This window comes from Ursus maritimus, unplaced genomic scaffold (genome assembly GCF_017311325.1).
Source record: "Ursus maritimus isolate PB19 unplaced genomic scaffold, ASM1731132v1 scaffold_6, whole genome shotgun sequence".
NCBI lineage: Eukaryota > Metazoa > Chordata > Mammalia > Carnivora > Ursidae > Ursus > Ursus maritimus.
The window spans coordinates 42,340,644-42,359,411 of record NW_024426774.1 but is presented as its reverse complement, the minus strand read 5'-3'; the positions used below and the strand labels follow the sequence as shown (position 1 = coordinate 42,359,411).

The 18,768-nt window shown below is 37.4% G+C and overlaps 1 protein-coding gene across 4 annotated transcripts in view; it reads left to right on the top strand.

Annotated features, from left to right (window-relative positions):
- CTNNA2 (catenin alpha 2) overlaps positions 1-18,768 on the top strand; it is a 952,920-nt gene that overhangs the window by 876,289 nt on the left and 57,863 nt on the right. For all 4 annotated transcript variants that reach the window (XM_008700056.2, XM_008700055.2, XM_008700054.2 and 1 more), the window contains one exon: positions 1,908-2,089. In XM_008700056.2, coding sequence (XP_008698278.1) covers positions 1,908-2,089 — 182 coding nt within the window. The remainder of the gene's footprint in view (positions 1-1,907; positions 2,090-18,768) is intronic.

Below are 18,768 nucleotides of genomic sequence, written 5' to 3'. Positions count from 1 at the left end.
CCTAAGTCAGTGACAGAGCCCATTGAGCCCAGTTTTTTCGAGCTTATGTCCATTGATATTTTTATTAGAAATCAACTATCTTGGGTAGGGGGATGGAGTAATTGGGTGATGGGCATTAAGGAGGGCACTTGATGTAATGAGCACTGGGTGTAATATGCAACTGATGAATCACTAAATTCTACCCCAAAACTATATGTTAACTAACTTGAATTTAAAAAAAAAAAACAAAACAAAAAAAAAGGAAATCAACTACCTTTCCTTCCAACAATTCATTTACATTGGGAGGAGCTTTCTAATTAAGAAAGCAGAGTTTTCTTGTATGAGTCACTTTACTTGTCCTTTGCAAAAGCTGTAAGTTCCCCAAATCATGCTCTCTTTGGTGAGTACACATATCCCAGAAGCAGAGGGCTACTAGTGCTGTCATATTTATCCACATGCTCCTCTCTCTGAATCAGGTTGCACATGGTTCTAAGTCGATGCAATGATGTGACGCCAAACATGGCATTCAGGGCTTGCTACATACCTGGTGTTTAACAAATACAATTGATTGTCTTTATTTGTGGTACTTACATTCTGTAAAGTCACCATGAACACTTAATTAGCAACTGTGGAGTCATTGCTTCCAGAGGAAATAGAGGGTTAGGTTCCTGAGAGCTGCTAGTCTCAACATTTTGTTTCAACCAATCAATAAATAATCTTGCTTAATGAATATTTCTTTACAGATACTTTATTTTATAGTTTTGATTCATTATTGTTGAACTCATGGCCAAGAGCACTATAGCTCCTGCCTGCATGAAGCTTATGCATGTATGTTTTTCCATAAGGCCCATCACAGCCTCTCTGCTTAGGGACACTAGGCAGCGCTTGAGCACTTTGGTTGGGGGCTAGGTTAAACAGCAAAATTACCAATAAAGAGCACAAAGATGTGGAAAATGTGGCACCAAACAGACCACAGAAAGTACACTTGTTTAGTGCTGAAACAAGAAGGCAGGGAATTCGTTGTTCAACCACATCTGGGAACAGGCTTGTCCGGTGACTCTGTTTTTCTGCAACTCTGTGCCTGTCTGTGAATGACCAAAAGCACCACCAGTATCGATGTTAGGGTTGCCAATAAATTTTAGAGAGTAGGAGAATTTGTAAATAAAGAGTCCATGAATGACAAGAATCAGCTGTAGTTCTTGCTTTTCTACATTCCCTTACCTGGCAACTGTTGAAAGTCAACATTTGCTTCCTAAGCCTACATTTTATCCCACCACAACTTCTTCTACGTACTTCTAGGCTCTGCGGGGAGCTATGGTTATCTCAGGATTTCCACAGAGGAGGTGGAAGAGGGCTGAGAATAGGTGTGCCATCCCTGAAATGCCCTGGGTCATGGGATTGTTTGGTGTCTAACCATGGATTCCTTCATTAGTACTCATGGAAAGTCTCCCCACCCCACCCCACTTGGATGCTCAGATATTATTTAAAATTCCTCTCCTTCCCAGAGACAGAAAGCCTTTTTTATTTTTTATTTTTTTTCCTTCTCTGAACAGATTTCAGTGTTGAAAGAGGTGCATTCTTTCATCTGGTAAAAGTTTCCTGAGACCAAATATAAAAATTGTCAAGAATAGATTCTTTTGAACAAACATATGTCATCAAAGCGACACAGAAGTTCTGTTACTGTCAGTGTGCACGTACCTTTTGGATCTCTCTATTTTCTGTGTATAGGAATAGGGACAGGGATTTAGGGGACTTTACCAGGCTGCGCTTTTGCCTTCCTAGGAATGGAGAAAACGTACTTTCTGGAATGGTGGGCAGCCTGTAAACCTTGCCAGGGTCTGGCTTTGCTATTAGCTTGAGGCAGAGTCAACCTACTGACTGTATTTACTTTGTCACCGTTAGTCACACTGTTTCTGTAACCCACACAGGCCATCATGGCGCAGCTACCGCAGGAGGAGAAGGCAAAAATAGCTGAGCAGGTGGAGATATTCCACCAAGAGAAAAGCAAGCTGGATGCCGAAGTGGCCAAATGGGATGACAGCGGCAATGATATCATTGTGCTGGCCAAGCAGATGTGTATGATCATGATGGAAATGACAGACTTCACCAGGTGAGGCCCAGGGACAGGAAGATGATTTTCTCATTAAACCCAGAAGTGTAACAGTGTATGTTAGCCTGTGAAAGCCTGCTGAAAAATTGAAATGCTACGTCAAAGCAAGGTGGTGGTATTATAAAATTTACATGTGTAAGTCAAAACGATCTGGACCTAATTAGCAGATCGTCGAGGAGGACAGATTCATTTTTGTGATTATTATTGTTTTAATTATCCGAAGTCAGTCACAAAATCTAACCCCTGGGGGTTTAGTGACTCATTTCTGTTCTGTGCTGTTTTGCAATGTATTTAAATACCGTTTTGAAGATAAAGGGAAGGATTTGTTCGTATCCCTTTGGGAAAAAAGTGTGTCGAGACGTGTGTGTGTGTGTGTGCATCTATACATGTAATAGTCTGAATGATAGGTCATGATCTAGCATTAATTTCAACTCATGTTTTACCTTTGCATATAAAGAATCAGGTTCAATAATCTGATTCCATAATTTTGACAGGCAAATTAAAAATTGTGTAATTTTTATTCCCTTTTGCTCTAAGCGCTGCTTTTAATAAATCAAGAGACCAGTCAGGATTTTAGCAGGAGCCTTTTCTTTACCAGGGCTCATTGCTGTTTCTGCCACTGCAAATTTAATCTCCTCCTTAAAGGGAGGTGACGTTTCTGCCCTTCCTACTACACAAAGGGCAAATCAAGGGAGAGCAAAGCTCAAGGAAAAAAAAAATCCCTGGATTTTGAAGCTGAATGCCAGGTGATTTTGGACCAGCCTCTTACTGTCTTTGTTTATTTTGCAAAACAGGGAAATAATACTTTTCTTATCAACTTCACAGGAAAGTACTGAAATCCAAAGGGGTAATGCAGTTGTAAATTATGTTGCTATACAGATGTAAGCTATCACTTTACTGTAATCCTCCCCAAACACAAATACACATGAGCAGAAATGTTTTAATGATTAAACATGATATTGGTTAATAAGACTATGTAAGATATATGGCAATGTCAGAATATCACCTCCTGGGTGACAGTAGTGTTAATGATTATTGAATGCTTATAATAAGAGAAGGCTACAATTGATTTTAGGCTATAATAAAATATAGAATATTTCTGCTTCACCCCCCTTATCCTTTGCCTCTGGCCAATATATACTAATGACATTGCTGGGCCCTTTCTCTAAATATTTTTAAATTGTTTTTGACTTCAGCGGAATTACTTTAGTGTTATGAGGGTGACCTTTGAGACTTTTAAATGTCATTGTATTCATTAGAAGTTCAAATTCATACATTTGGTTAGTCTTTGTTGGCTTCACAGATTTATTTCACACACAAAAAATAATAGTAGGAAAAAACAGCCTGAGCCATTATTTAAGTCTGAACTTACCACGAATCAGACTATCCTGGCAGCCTCAGTCATTGCTTTTTTCTAGGCCTGTGATGACTTAATTTGCTTGCTTTCAACATTGTATTAGTATTTTATCTGATGGATATTATGCAATCCATTAATAACATCACTTGAACAAATAATCTCATTAGTTTAAAGTGAATAATGAATCTAGTCAAGTTGCTAGTTTAGATCAAAAGGACGTTTTATAATGCTCCAGATTATATATAACTGTGGTCAAGGAAGAGAGATAGATATGCGGGGGTCTTGTTAGATGACGTTAAATAAAACAGACTTTCTATTAGTCAAAGTACAGTTTTAAAAGTGAAAAGAAGGCCACTTCAATTTCCTAGGGATTTTGTATAATCACTTTATGCTGATTTGAGTAATGAAATGTCTAGAACGCTACTGGTTATCATTTTTTCCCACAGCCTCATGAGTAGTTTCGTGCCTCTTTGCGAGGGCAAAGGGAGGAGCACAGTAATTAATGACGAGAGAAACAGAAGAGGGCATGCATTGGAAATAGAACACGGGAGGCTGAGCTTGTGCTGCTGCCCTTCTGCCTATATCTGCAGAGCCTCTTCCTTGGCAAAGAGGAAGTCAACTTGAGCCTTTTTTTTTTTTTTTTTTTTTTTTTTTTTTTTTGTGGACTGTCATATGAGTTCCCTCCATTTAACCATATGCATTATTATTATTGCCCTTGCATTTTCTGCTTAAAGGAGGAATAATTTCAGCTGTACACCTCTAAGGAGCCCTATGTACTATATTCTCTATTTAAAGGAAAGGAGATAGCTGGTTAGGAATCGAAACTTGATTCTTCTTCTCAAATCATGTGTTTAAATGGCATCTGGGGGCAAAAAAATACCCTTGCATTTATTATCTTGTTGTTTCATTCTTATCAGTAGCTAACTCATTAATTTGATTCAGTAATCTCAATGATATGCACTCCATTATTATTAAAATTGGAGAGGTTCTGCCTCATTATTTGTGAAATAACTTCTTCATGGAGGATAAAGTTGATTATGCCTCATGTCTCTTTCCTCTTCAGTTCTTGACTTCTATCTCATGGGCAGGGGCAGAAGCACTGTCCTGCAGAGGGTGAATCCATGTTTCTGATGTCATTCTTGGGAAGAAATAGCATGTACCAGTCTTCCGTCCCAATAACATAAGGGGTGCAGATGGCCACAGCTCAGAAAAGAAATCCAAGTTTAATTGTATAGCGAGGAACAAAGCTGTCTTTTGAGACCAACTGTAACTTCTGATCTTTAAGGAAAGGGATTTAGGCTAAGAAAAGTGACTTTTCAGGGTACAGTCGATGTAAAATACTGAGCACTGGGCTCAAAAAACACGTAATCACCCCACTCTTCCCAAACTTAGTTTCTGCCTTAGTGCTGATGCTCAGTACCTCAGCCAAGGCGTCATCTGACTGGCCTTTCAGTTCCAGTTCTTGACACTTTCTGTTCATTCCAAGTCATGTCTGGTCATTAAAGGGCAACCATCTGCCTCCCTTTACACCAACACCCTCATTAGTTCTTCTGTTCATAGAAAAAAATAAAAATATTGAGTTTGCTATACAATGCCTACCTTTTAAAAAATTCTTTATTGAAATATAGTTGACACATCGTACTACATTAGTTTCAATTGTACAACATGATGATTTGACAATTCTATATACTGTTATGCTCACCACAAGTGTAGCTACCATCTATCACCGTACGATGGTGTTATGGTACCACTGTCTCTATTCCCTATACTGTGCCTTTCATCCCCATGCTTTATTTATTCCGTAACTGGAAGCCTGTATCTCCGTCTCATCTTCATCCATTTTACCGGTACCCCCATCCCCTCTCCTCCCTGGCAACCATCACTATATTATTTATGTATCTCCTTCTGATGTGTGTGTGTGTGTGTGTGTGTGTGTGTATGTGTGTTTTAGATTCCATCTATAAGGAAAATCATAAGATGTTTGGCTTTCTCTGACTTCACATAGCATGATACCCTCAAGGTCCATCCATGCTCTAGCAAATGGCAAGATCTCATTCATTTTTATGACTCAGTAGTACTTCAGTGTGTGTGTGTGTGTGTGTGTGTGTGTGTGTGTGTGTGAGACAGAGAGAAAGAGACATTATTCATTCATCTATTGATGGACACTTGGTTTGCTTCCATATCTTGGCTATTGTGTATAATGTTGCAATAAACATAGGGGTGCATATATCTTTTTGAATTAGTATTTTCATTTTTCTTTGAGTAAATACCCAGTAGGAAAATTATAGGACTATAGGGTATTTATATTTTTAAATTTTTTTTAGAAGCTTCCATACTGTTTTCTGTAGTGGCTGCACCAATTTACATTCCCACCAACAGTGCACATCCAAACCAGCACTAGTTATTTCTAGTGTTTTTGATTCAAGCCTTCTGGTAAGTGTAAGGCTATATCTTACTGTGGTTTTGGTTTCCATTATTGTGATGATTAGCAATATAGAGCATGTATTCATATGTCTGTTGGCCATTTGTATGTCTTTTTATTTTATTTTTTTTAATGTTTTTTTTATTATGTTAGTCACCATACAGTACATCCCTGGTTTTTGATGTAAAGTTCAATGATTCATTAGTTGCATATAACACCCAGAGCACCATGCAATACGTGCCCTCCTTAATACCAATCACCAGCCTATCCCATTCCCCCACCTTCCTCCCCTCTGAAGCCCTCAGTTTGTTTCTCAGAGTCCATAGTCTCTCATGCTTCATTCCCACTTCTGATTATCCCCCCTTTCTTTATCCCTTTCTTCCCCTACCGATCTTCCTAGTTCTTATGTTCCATAGATGAGAGAAACCATATGATAATTTTCTTTCTCTGCTTGACTTATTTCACTTAGCATTATCTCCTCCAGGGCCGTCCATGTTGCAGCAAATGTTGAGAAATCGTTCGATAGCTGAGTAATATTCCATTGTATATATGGACCACAACTTCTTAATCCAGTCATCTGTTGAAGGGCATCTCAGTTCCTTCCACGATTTAGCTATTGTAGGCAATGCTGCTGCTGTTATGAACATTGGGGTGCATATGGCCCTTCTCTTCACTACGTCTGTATCTTTGGGGTAAATACCCAGTAGTGCAATGGCTGGGTCATAGGGTATCTCAATTCTTAACTTTTTAAGGGACCTCCACACTGTTTTCCAGAGTGGCTGGAAATGCAAGTGGCCAACTTGCATTCCCACCAACAATGTAGGAGGGATCCCCTTTCTCCACATCCTCTCCAACAATTGTTGTTTCTTGCCTTGTCAATTTTTGCCATTCTAACTGGCGTAAGGTGGTATCTTAGTGTGGTTTTGATTTGAATTTCCTTGATGGCTAATGATTTTGAACATTTTTTCATGTGTCTGTTAGCCATTTGTATGTCTTCATTGGAAAAGTGTCTGTTCATATCTTCTGCCCATTTTTTGATTTGTTTATTTGTTTCTCGTGTATTGAGTTTGAGAAGTTCTTTGTAGATCTTGGATACCAGTCTTTTATCTGTAGTGTCATTTGCAAATATATTCTCCCATTCCGTGGGCTGCCTCTTAGTTTTTCTGACTGTTTCCTTGGCTGTGCAGAAACTTTTAATCTTGATGAAGTCCCATAAATTCATTTTATCTTTTGTTTCTCTTGCCTTTGGGGATGTGTCATGAAAAAGGTTGCTTTGGCCGATGTCGTAGAGGTTGCTGCCTATGTTCTCCTCTAGAATTTTGATGGATTCCTGTCTCACATCGAGGTCTTTCATCCATTTGGAGTTTATTTTTGTGTATGGTGTGAGAGAGTGGTCAAGTTTCATTCTTTTGCATGTAGCTGTCCAATTTTCCCAGCACCATTTATTGAAGAGACTGTCTTTTTCCCACCGGATGTTTTTTCCTGCTTTATCAAATATTAGTTGCCCAAAGAGCCGAGGGTCCATTTCTGGGCTCTCTATTCTGTTCCATTGGTCTATGTGTCTGTTTTTGTGCCAGTACCATGCTGTCTTTGTGATCACAGCTTTGTAGTACAGCTCGAAATCCGGCATTGTGATGCCCCCAGCTTTGTTTTTCCTTTTCAACAGTTCCTTGGAGATTCGGGGCCTTTTCTGTTTCCATACAAATTTAAGGACTATTTGTTCCAGTTCTTTGAAAAATGTCCTCGGTATTTTGATCGGGATAGCATTGAAAGTGTAGATTGCTCTGGGTAGCATGGACATTTTAACTATGTTAATTCTTCCAATCCATGAGCATGGAATATCTTTCCATCTTTTTATGTCTTCCTCAATGTCTTTCAAGAGTGATTTATAGTTTCTAGAATATAGGTCCTTTACGTCTCTGGTTAAGTTAATTCCAAGGTAACGTATGGTTTTTGGTGCTATTGTAAATGGGATGGATTCCCTAATTTCTCTTTCTTCGGTCTCGTTATTCGTGTATAGAAATGCAACTGATTTCTGAGCATTGATTTTGTATCCCGCCACGTTACTGAATTGCTCTATAACTTCTAATAGTTTGGGAGTGGCTTCTTTTGGGTTTTCCATATAGAGTATCATGTCATCTGCAAAGAGAGACATTTTGACTTCTTCTTTGCCAATTTGAATACCTTTGATCCCTTTTTGTCGTCTGATTGCTGTTGCAAGGACTTCTAGTACTATGTTGAATAATAGTGGCGAGAGTGGGCATCCTTGTCGAGTTCCTGATCTTAAGGGAAAGGCTTCCAGCTTTTCCCCATTGAGAATAATATTTGCAGTAGGCTTTTCATAGATGGCTTTTATGAGATTGAGAAATGTACCTTCTATTCCTACACTCTGAAGGGTTTTAATCAGGAAAGGATGCTGTATTTTGTCAAATGCTTTTTCGGCATCGATTGAGAGGATCATATGGTTCCTGAGTCTTTTCTTGTTGATATGATGTATCACGCTGATTGATTTGCGAATATTGAACCACGCTTGCATCCCAGGTATGAATCCCACTTGATCGTGATGGATAATCCTTTTAATGTACTGTTGGATTCTATTAGCAAGTATCTTGTTGAGGATTTTGGCGTCCATATTCATTAGGGAAATCGGTCTGTAATTCTCCTTTTTGATGGGGTCTTTGCCTGGTTTGGGGATCAAGGTAATATTGGCCTCATAGAATGAGTTTGGTAGCTTTCCTTCTGTTTCTATTTTTTGAAATAGCTTTAGGAGAATAGGTATTATTTCTTCTTTGAATGTTTGGTAGAATTCCCCAGGAAAACCGTCCGGGCCTGGAGTTTTGTTTTTTGGAAGGTTGTTTATCACTGACTCAATCTCTTCATAATTAATTGGCCTGTTTAAGGAATCAATTTCTTCCGGTTTCAATCTTGGTAGTTTATAGGTTTCCAGGAAGGATTCCATCTCTTCCAGATTGCTTAGTTTATTGGCATATAGCTGTTGATAAAAGTTTCTAATAATCCTTCCAATTTCAATGGTGTTCGTCGTGACCTCTCCTTTTTCATTCATAATTTTAATAATCTGGGTCCTTTCTCTTTTCTTTTGGATTTTCGTTCTCATTGGTCTCCATAAATTGTTTAAATTGATTTTTGATTTCCTGGTTTATCGAATCATTCCTGAGCAGGATGGTTCTTAGTCTCCAAGTGTTTGAGTTTCTTCCAAATTTTTCCTTGTGGTTGAGTTCCAATTTCAAAGTGTTGTGGTCTGAGAATATGCAGGGAATAATTTCAGTCTTTTGGTATCAGTTGAGACCTGTTTTGTGTCCCAGAACATGGTCTATTCTTGAGAATGTTCCATGGGCATTAGAATAGAATGATTTTTCTTAAGTTCTGGGGTGTAGTGTTCTATATATGTCTATGATGTCCAACTCATCGAGTATGGTATTCAAAGCCCTTGTTTCTTTGTCAGTTTTCTGCATGGGTGCTCTGTCTATTTCTGATAGTGGAGTGTTGAGGTCCCCTACTATTAACGTAGTTTTATCTATATGTCTCTTTATTCTGGTTAAGAGTTGGCTTGTGTATCTTGCTGCTCCCCTGTTGGGGGCATATATATTTATAATTGTCATATCCACTTGTTGGATACATCCTTTAAGAATAATATAGTGCCCTTCTGTGTCTCTAACTATAGTCTTTAGTTTAAAATCCAATCTGTCTGATATGAGAATTGCTACCCCAGCTTTCTTTTGAGGTCCATTGGCGTGAAAGATGATATTCCATCCCTTTACTTTCAGTCTGAATGTATCTTTAGGTTCAAAATGAGTCTCTTGTAGACAGCAAATGAATGGGTCATTTCTTTTTAAAATGTCTGTTCAGGTCTTCTGCCCAATATTGAATTGGATTGTTTGTTTTAGTGTTGAATTGTATAAGTTCTTTATATATATATTGGATAGTAACCCCTTATTGGTTATATCATCTGCAAATACATACTCCTATTCAGTAGGTTGTCTTTTTGTTTTGTTGATGGTTTCCTTCACTGTGCAAAAGAGTGTGTGTGTGTGTGTGTGTGTGTGTGTGTGTGTGTGGTCCCAGTACTTTATGTTTGCCTTTCAGAGAAATTGCTGTCTAAATTCTCTTCTAGGAGTTTTATGGTTTCAGGTCTCACATTTAGCTCTTAATCCATTTTAAGTTTATTTTTGTGTATGGTGTATGAAAGTGGTCCAGTTTCATAATTTTTGTACATAGATATCCAGTTTTCCCAGCACCATGTACTGAAGACAGTCTTCTCTCCAGTATATTCCCCAATATATTCTTACCACCTTTGTCATATTAATTGACCATATAAGCATGGGTCTATTTCTGGACCCTCTGTTCAGTTGATCTATGAGTCCATTTTTGTGCCAATACCATACTGTTTTGGTTACTATACCTTTGTAGTATAGCTGGAAATCTTTGTGTCACCTCTAGCATTGTTTGTCTTTCTCAACATAGCTTGGATATTCAGTGTCCTTTTTGGTCACCTAAAAATTTTAGAATTATTTGTTCTAGTTCTGTGAAAAATAATATTGGTGTTTTTATAGTGATTGCATTGAATATGCCTATTGCTTTGGCTAGTGGGGACATTTTAACACATTAATCCTTGCAATCCATGAGCACGGTCTGTGTTTCCATCTGTATGTGTCATCTTCATTTTCTTTTCTAGTTTTCAAAGTACAAATCTTTCAGCAACTTGGTTATTTTTATTTCTAGATATTTTATTCTTTTCGGTACAATTACAAATAGAATTGTTTTCTTAGTGTTTCTTTCTCCTACTTCATTATTAGTGTATAGAAATGCAATAGTTCTCTGTATATTAATTTTGTATCCTGAAACTTTACTGAATTCATTTATTACATCTAGTAGTTTTTTGGTAGTCTTTAGTGTTTTCTATGTATAGTATCACATCATCTACAAATAACGAAAGTTTTACTTCTTCCTTACCAATTTAGATGCCTTTTATTTCTTGTCTGATTGCTGTGGCTATGACTTCCAATACTATGTTGAATAAAAGAGAATGGATAACTTTGTCATGTTCCTGATCTTAGAAGAAAAGCTCTCGCTTTTTCACCATTGAGTATGAGGTTAGCTGTGCATTTCTCCTGTATGACCTTAATTACGTTGAGATACGTTCCCTCTAAACTCACTTTGTTGAGAGTTTTTTTTTTTAATCATGAACAGATGTTGAATTTTGTCAAATAATTTTTCTGTATGTCTTGAGATGATCATGTGATTTTTATCTTTCATTACATTAATGTGATGTATCACACTGATTAATTTGCAAATATCGAACCATCCTTGCATCCCTGGAATAAACCCCACTTGATGGTGGCGAATGATCGGTTTAATGTATTGTTCAGTGTGGTTTGATAATATTTGTTGGGGATTTTTGCACCTGCGTTCATCAGGGATATTGGCCAATAGCTTTCTTTACCTGTGGTATCTTCATCTGGTTTTGGTATCAGGGTAATGCTGGCCTTGTAGAATGTATTTGGAAGTTTTCCTTTCTCTTTTATTTTTGCAATAGTTTGCAGAGAATACGTGTTAATTCTTCCTTAAATGTTTGACAGGATCCATCTGTGAATCCAATCCTGGACTTTTGTTTGTTGGGAGATTTTTTTATTACAAATCCATTTTCATTACCATTCAGATTTTCTATGTCTTCCTGATTCCGTTTTGGAAGATTGTATGTTTTCTAGGAATTTATCTCATTCTTTTGTGTTATCCAATTTGTTGGCATATAATTTCTTGTACTACACTCTTAAAATCATTTGTATTTCTGTGGTGTCAGTTGTTACTTCTCCTTCAATTCTGATTTTATTCATTTGGGTCCTCTTTTTCCCTCCAGTCTAGCCAAAGGCTTACTGATTTTGTTTATCTTTTGAAGAAGCAGCTCTTGGTTTCATTGATATTTTTCTATTATTTTTAGTTTCTTTTCATTTATTTTTTCTTTGATCTTTATTATTTCTTTCTTCTATTAATTTTGAGCTTTGTTTGTTCTTCTTTGTCTAGTTCCTTTAGTTTAGACTGATGTTTTTCTGATTTCTTGAGGTGGTCCTGTAGTGCTAAAAACTTACCTCCTAAAACTGCTTTAGCTGCATTGGAAATATTTTGGACTATTGTGTTTTCATTTTCATTTGTCTCCATGTATTTTTTTTAATTGCCTTTTTGATTTTTTGACCCATTGAGTTTTTAGTAGCATGTTGTTTAGCCTCCACGTATTTGTGTTTGTTGTTATAATTGATTTTGTTGTGTTTGGAAAAGATGCAGGATATGATATCAGTCTTACTAAATTTACTGAGACTTGTTTTATGAGCTAACATGTAATCTTCCTTAGAGAATGTCCCATGTACCCTCGAAAAGAATGGGTGTTCTCTTGTTTTTAGATAGAATGTTTTGTATATATCTGTTAGGCCATTTGGTGTAGTTTGCTATTCCAAGGCACTATTTCCTTATTGATTTTCTGCCTTGGTGATCTATCCAGTGATGTAAGTAGGATGTTAAAGTCTCCTATCATTAGTATATTACTGTCCATTTATTTTGTTATGTTATTAATATTTGTTTTATGTATTTAGGTGCACCACTTTGGGTGTATAGATATTTATAATTTTTATACCCTCTTGTTTGATTGGTCCCTTTATCATTAGTAATGCCTTTATTTGTCTCTTGTTACACTCTTTGTTTTAAAAGTCTTTGTCTGATAGAAGTATTCCTATCACAGCTTTTCTTTTCCTTCCATTTGCATGGTACACCTTTTTCCATCCCTTTACTTTCAGTATGCATGTTTTTTTAGATCTGAAGTGACTCTCTTGTAGGCAGCATATAGATGGGTCTTGTTTTCTTGTCCATACCATCACCTTATGTTTTTTGATTGGAACATGTAGACCATTTACACTTAAAGTAATTATCGATTGGTATGTACTTATTGCTATTTTGTTCATTGTTTTCTGGTTGTTTTTATAATTCTCTGTTCCTTCTTGTTTTCTTTCCTTGTGATTGGTGACTTTCTGTAGTGTTACGATTGGCTTTCTTTCTCTTTATTTTTTGTGTATCTAGTCTAGGTTTTGATGTTTGGTTACCATGAGTTTCATATATAATATCCTAAGTATTTAACAGCCCATATTAAGTTGATAGTTACTTAAGTTCAAACACTTTCTGAACAACTTCATTTTTATTCCCCTCTCCATATTTTGTGTGTATGTTATATTTTACATTTTTATTTATTTTGGAAGTCCCCTTGACTAATTTTCCTTAATATTTTATTTTAATTCCAGTTAGTTAACATACATTGTTGTGTTAGTGTCAGGTATACAATATACTGATGAAACAATTCCATACATCACCTGGTGCTCATCACAACAAGTGTACTCCTTAATCCCCAACACTGATTTAACCTATCCCCCCACCAACCTCCTCTCTGGTAACCATCAGTTTGTTCTTTATAGTTAAGAGTCTGATTCTTGGTTTCTCTCTCTCTTCTCTCTCTCTCTCTCTTGCCTTTGCTCATTTGTTTTGTTTCTTGCATAAACGTAGGGGTGCATGTATCACTTTTGATTAGTGTTTTTCTGTTCTTTGGGTAAATACCCAGTACTGTGATTGGTGCATTGTATGGTAGTTCTATTTTTGACTTTTGAGGAATCTTCATACTGTCTTGCACAGTAGCTGCACCAGTTTGCATTGCCGTCAACAGTGCAAGAGGGTTCCCCTTTCTTTACATCCTTGCCAACACCTGTTGTTTTGTTGATTTTAGCCGTTGTGACAAGTGTGAGGTGATAATCTCATTTTGATTTGCATATCTTTGATGAAGACTGATAAGCATCTTTTCATGTGTCTGTTGGCCATCTGTATGTCTTCTTCGGAAAAATGTTTATTCATGTCTTCTGCCCGTGTTTAAAATTGGATTGTTTGTTTTTTGGGTGTTGAGTTTGATAAGTACTTAATATATTTTAGATACTAACTGTTTGTCAGATATGTCATTTACAAATATGTTCTCCTATTCTGTAAGTTTCCTTTTAGTTTTGTTGACGGTTCCCTTTGCTGTGCAGAAGCTTTGTATTTTGGTGAAGTCCCAGTAGTTTATTTTTGCTTTTGTTTCCCTTGCTTTAGGGATCCTATCTAGAAAAAAGTTGTTATGGCCAATATCAGAGAAGTTACTGCCTGTGTTCTCTTCCAGGATTTTGATGACTTCTTGTCTCACATTTAGGTCTTTAATCCATTTTGAAATAATTTTTGTGTATGGTGTAAGAAAGTGGTAGTTTCATTCCTTTGTGTATGGCTGTCCAGTTTTCCCAACACCATTTGTTGAAGAGACTCTTTTTCCCATTCTTTCCTGCTTTGTGGAAGATTAATTGACCATATAATGTGGGTTTATTTCTGGGTTTTCTCTTCTGTTTCATTGATTTACGCGTCTATTTTTATGCCAGTACCATACTGTTTTGATTACTACAGTCTTGTAATATAACTTACAGTCCACAATTGTGATGCCTCCAGCGTTGTCTTTTTCAAGGTTGCTTTGGCTATTTGGGGGTCTTTTGTGATTCCACAGAAGTTTTAGGATTGTTAGTTCTAGCTCTGTGAAAAATACTGTTGGTATTCTGATAGGGATTGCATTAAATACGTAGATTGCTTTGGGTAGTATAGACATTTTAACAATATTTGTTCTCCAACCCATGACCATGGAATATCTTTCCACTTCTTTTTGCTGTCTTCTTTTTCTTTTATCAGTGTTTTAGTTTTCAGAGTACAGACCTTTCACTTCTTTGGTTAGGTTTATTCCTAGGTATCTTACTATTTTTTGATGCCATTGTAAATGGATTTATTCTCTTAATTTCACTTTCTGCTGCTTCATTATTGATGAATGGAAATGCAACAGTTTTTTTCTATGTCAATATATCCTGTGACCTTATTGAGTTCATTTATTGGTTCTAGTAGTTTTCTGGTGAACTCTTTTGGGTTTTCTATATAGAGTATCGTGTTTTCTGAAAATAGTGAAAGTCCTACTTCCTTGCTGATTTGAATGCCTTTTATTTCTTTTTCTTGTCTGATTGCTGTGGCTAGGACTTCTAGTACTTTGTTGAATAAAAGTGGTGAGACTGGACATTCTTGTCTTGTTCTGACCTTAGGGAAAATACTCTCAGTTTTTCCCCATTGAGGATGAGGTTAGCTGTGGCTTCTTCATATATGGCCTTTATTATGTTGAGGTATGTTCCCTCTAAACCTACTTTGTTGAGGGGTTTTTTCATGAATGGATATTGTACTTTGTCAAATGCTTTTTCTGCACCTATTGAAATGATAGTATGGTTCTTACCCTTTCTCTTATTGATGTGTTGTATCACACTGATTGACTTACTAATATTGATCTACCCTTGTAACTTAGGAAAAATCCCACTTGACTGTCTTGTCATATGATCTCACTGATATGCAGAATTTAAGGAACAAGGCAGAGGATCACAGGGGAAGAGAGGAAAAAATGAAACAAGATGAAACCAGAGAGGGAGACAAACTGTAAGAGACTCTTAATCTTAGGAGACAAACTGAGGGTTGCTGGGGGCGGGGGGATGGGGTCGTTGGCTGATGGACATTGGAGAGGGTATGTGTTGTGGTGAGCACTGGGTGTTGTGTAAGATTCATGAATCACAGATTTGTACCCCTGAAACAAATAATACATTATATGTTAATTAAAAAAAAATCCCACTTGACTGTGGTGAATGATTTTTTTAATGTATTGTTGGATTCAGTTTGCAGTATTATGTTCAGGATTTTTAAATCTGTGTTCTTCAGGGATATTGGCCTGTGGTTTTATTTTTTAGTGGTGGCTTTATCTGGTTTTTGTATCAGGGTAATGCTGGCCTCTTAGAATGAATTTGGAAGCTTTCCTTCCCATTCTATTTTTGGTATAGTTTGAGAAGAAGAGGTATTAACTCTTCTTTGAATGTTCTGTAGAATTTGCCTGGGAAGCTCTCTGCTCCTGGACTTTTGTTTTTTGGGGGGGGGGTTTGATTATTGATTCAACATCTTTCCTGGTTATCAGTTTGTTCAAATTTTCCTTTTCTTCCTGTTTCAGGTTTGGTAGTTTATATGTTTCTATGTATTTATCCATTTCTTGTAGGTTGTCCAATTTGTTGACATATAATATTTCATAATATTCTCTTATAATTGTATGTATTTCTGTGGTGTTGGTTGTTATTTGTCCTCTCTCATTTGTGATTTTATTTTTTCATGCATCTGTCCATTCTATTTTTTTCTTGATAAGTCTGGCTAGAGATAAATTTTACTGTTTTTTTCAAGGAACCAGCTCTTGGTTTCATTGATCTGTTCTATTGTTTTAGTTTCTATATCTTTTTTTTTTTCTTGCTCTAATCTTTATTATTTGCTTCCTTGTGCTGGTTTTAGGTTCTGTTTGTTCTTTTTCTAGCTCCTTTAGGTGTAAGGTTAAGTTGTTTATTTGATATTTTTCCTGTTTCTTGAGGTCAGCCTGTATTGCTATAAACTTCCCTCTTAACACTGCTTTTGCTGCATTCCAGAGGTTTTGGACGACTGTGTTTTCATTTTCATTTGTTTCCATGTACTTTTTAAAATTTCTTCTTTTAGTTTCTGGTTGGCCCATTCATTGTTTAGTAGTATGTTACTTAACCTCCATGTATTTGTGGTCTTTCCAGATTTTTTTTCTTGTGCTTGACATACCCTTAAGTAATTTTTAACATGAAATTGATTTCACTACTTTTATCTTTTAACCTTCATACTAGCCTTATAAGTGGTTGATCTACTATCTCTACTGTATGTTTGCTTTTGCTCATGATTTTTTTTTTTTTCATAATTCCAATTATGGCTTTTTCTTTTCCATTTAAAGAAGTTTCTTTAACATTTCTTGTAAGGCTGGTTTCGTGGTGATGGATTCTTTTAACTTTTGTGTGGGACATTTTTTTATCTCTTTCAATTCTGAATAATAACCTTGCCTGTTAGAGTATTCTTGGTTGTAGGTTTTTTTTTCCTTTCAGCACTTTGAATAAATCATGACACAGCCTTCTGGCCTGCAACGTTTCTGCTGAAAATCAGCTGATAGTCTTCAGGGGTTTCCCTTGTATGTTATTAGTTTCTTCTCTCTTGCTGCATTTAAAATTTTATTTTTATCTTTATTCTTCAGTATTTTAATTACTATATGTCATGGTGTGGGCCACCTTGGGTTCATCTTGTTAGCAATGCTCTGTGCTTTCTGAACCTGGGATGTCTGTTTCTTTCTCAAGGTTAGAAAAGTTTTCAGTTGTAGGTCTTCAAATAAGTTTTCTGCCCCTTTTGGTTTCTCTCTTCTCCTTCTGGGACCTCTATAATGCAAATGTTTGTTCACTTGGTACTATTTAAGAGATCCCTTAACATAATTTCAGATTTTTTAATTTTAATTTTATTTTTTTCCTGTTCAGCTTAAGTGCTTTCCAGTACTCTGTCTTTCAGGTTGCTCGTCCATTCTTCTGTATCCTCTGATCTACTCTTGATTCCCTCTAGTGTATTTTTCATTTTGTATTCTTCAACTCTGGTTCTTTTATATATATAATATTTTTTTAAGTTCTCACTAAGTTCCTTCACTCTTCTCTCCAGTCCAGTGAGCATCTTTATGAACATTACTTTGGTTATCTCCTTTTCATTTAGACTTTTTTGCGTTTTCCTTATTCTTTCATTTGGAGAGTCTTCTGTCTCCTCATTTCGCTTAACTGTCTGTGTTTGTTTCTATGAATTTGACAGAGTAGCTACTTCTCCCAAACTTTAAGGAATGATATTGTGTATGGTTGTCCCCTATGTTCACAGTGTGTGCCTGGTGACTCTGGCTGTTAGGCTGAAGCTGTGGCTGGTGAGGGATGAGGGTCTTGGGGAACTCCATGCTGGGGCTCCCCTGGTTTAATGGCCAGAGTGGAAGTAGGTGTGGGTTTCGGTGGCCCTAGGACTCTCCACAGAGAAGGCATACAGGCAGGAAAGCTGGAGCTGAAGTGGGTGCAAGCTGGAAGGTCCTGGGGCTCTCTGTGTAGAGAGCATCCAAGTAGGACAACTGACACTAAAGTGGATGCAGCTGAGGTATCTCAGGGTGCTTGGTGCAGGGGGTGCCCTGATAGGGCAGCTATTGCTGAGGTGTGCATGGGCCAGGGGTTCCCAGGATTATCTTTGTAGGGTGGTTCCCTGGTGGAGTAGCTGGAGCTGAAGTGGTCTTGAGCTGTGAGGCCCCAGAGTGTTCTGTGTCAAGGGTGTCCTGACAAGTTATCTGGAGATGAAGTAGTGCAAGACTGTAGTGTTCCAGGGTACTTGCACCTGTGTCACATTGGCAAATAGTGCACACTTACCAAGGGTGTCTTGGTATGCACCACACTAGGGCCACCTTGGTGAGACACCTTGGACCAGTGTGAGCTAAGGGCCCAAAGTTCTCTGAGGTGATAAGCCAGCCAGAGCACCCAGACACTGCTCCCATCCATGCTATGGAAGAGTGGAGGGGAAATGTAAACCATGGCACTCATTAGGCCATCTGAGCCAGAAAGTCTCAGCAGCTCCTCCACCATTTGACAGAGGTCTAGGGCTGGATCTTTTATATTCTAGTTGCTCTTTTAAACTACAGCTTTTTATGGTGCCCCAGATCATCCCAGGCTTGTGTAGGCCAAGGGACTCAGGGCTCCCTGAAGTGGCAGGCCAGCTATGGTGCCTAGACCCTGCTCCATCTCTGTTATTAAGGTGGACGGGGGACATAAACCATGGTGTTTGTCAGTGCCTCCAACCTGAAGAGAGTTCCAGCCACTCTCTCACCATTTGGCAGGGTTCTGTTATATTCTAGTTGCTCTTTGAAACCATGGCTTTTTTCTTGGTGCCCCAGGGCAGATGAATCTGCTCATAGTCCTG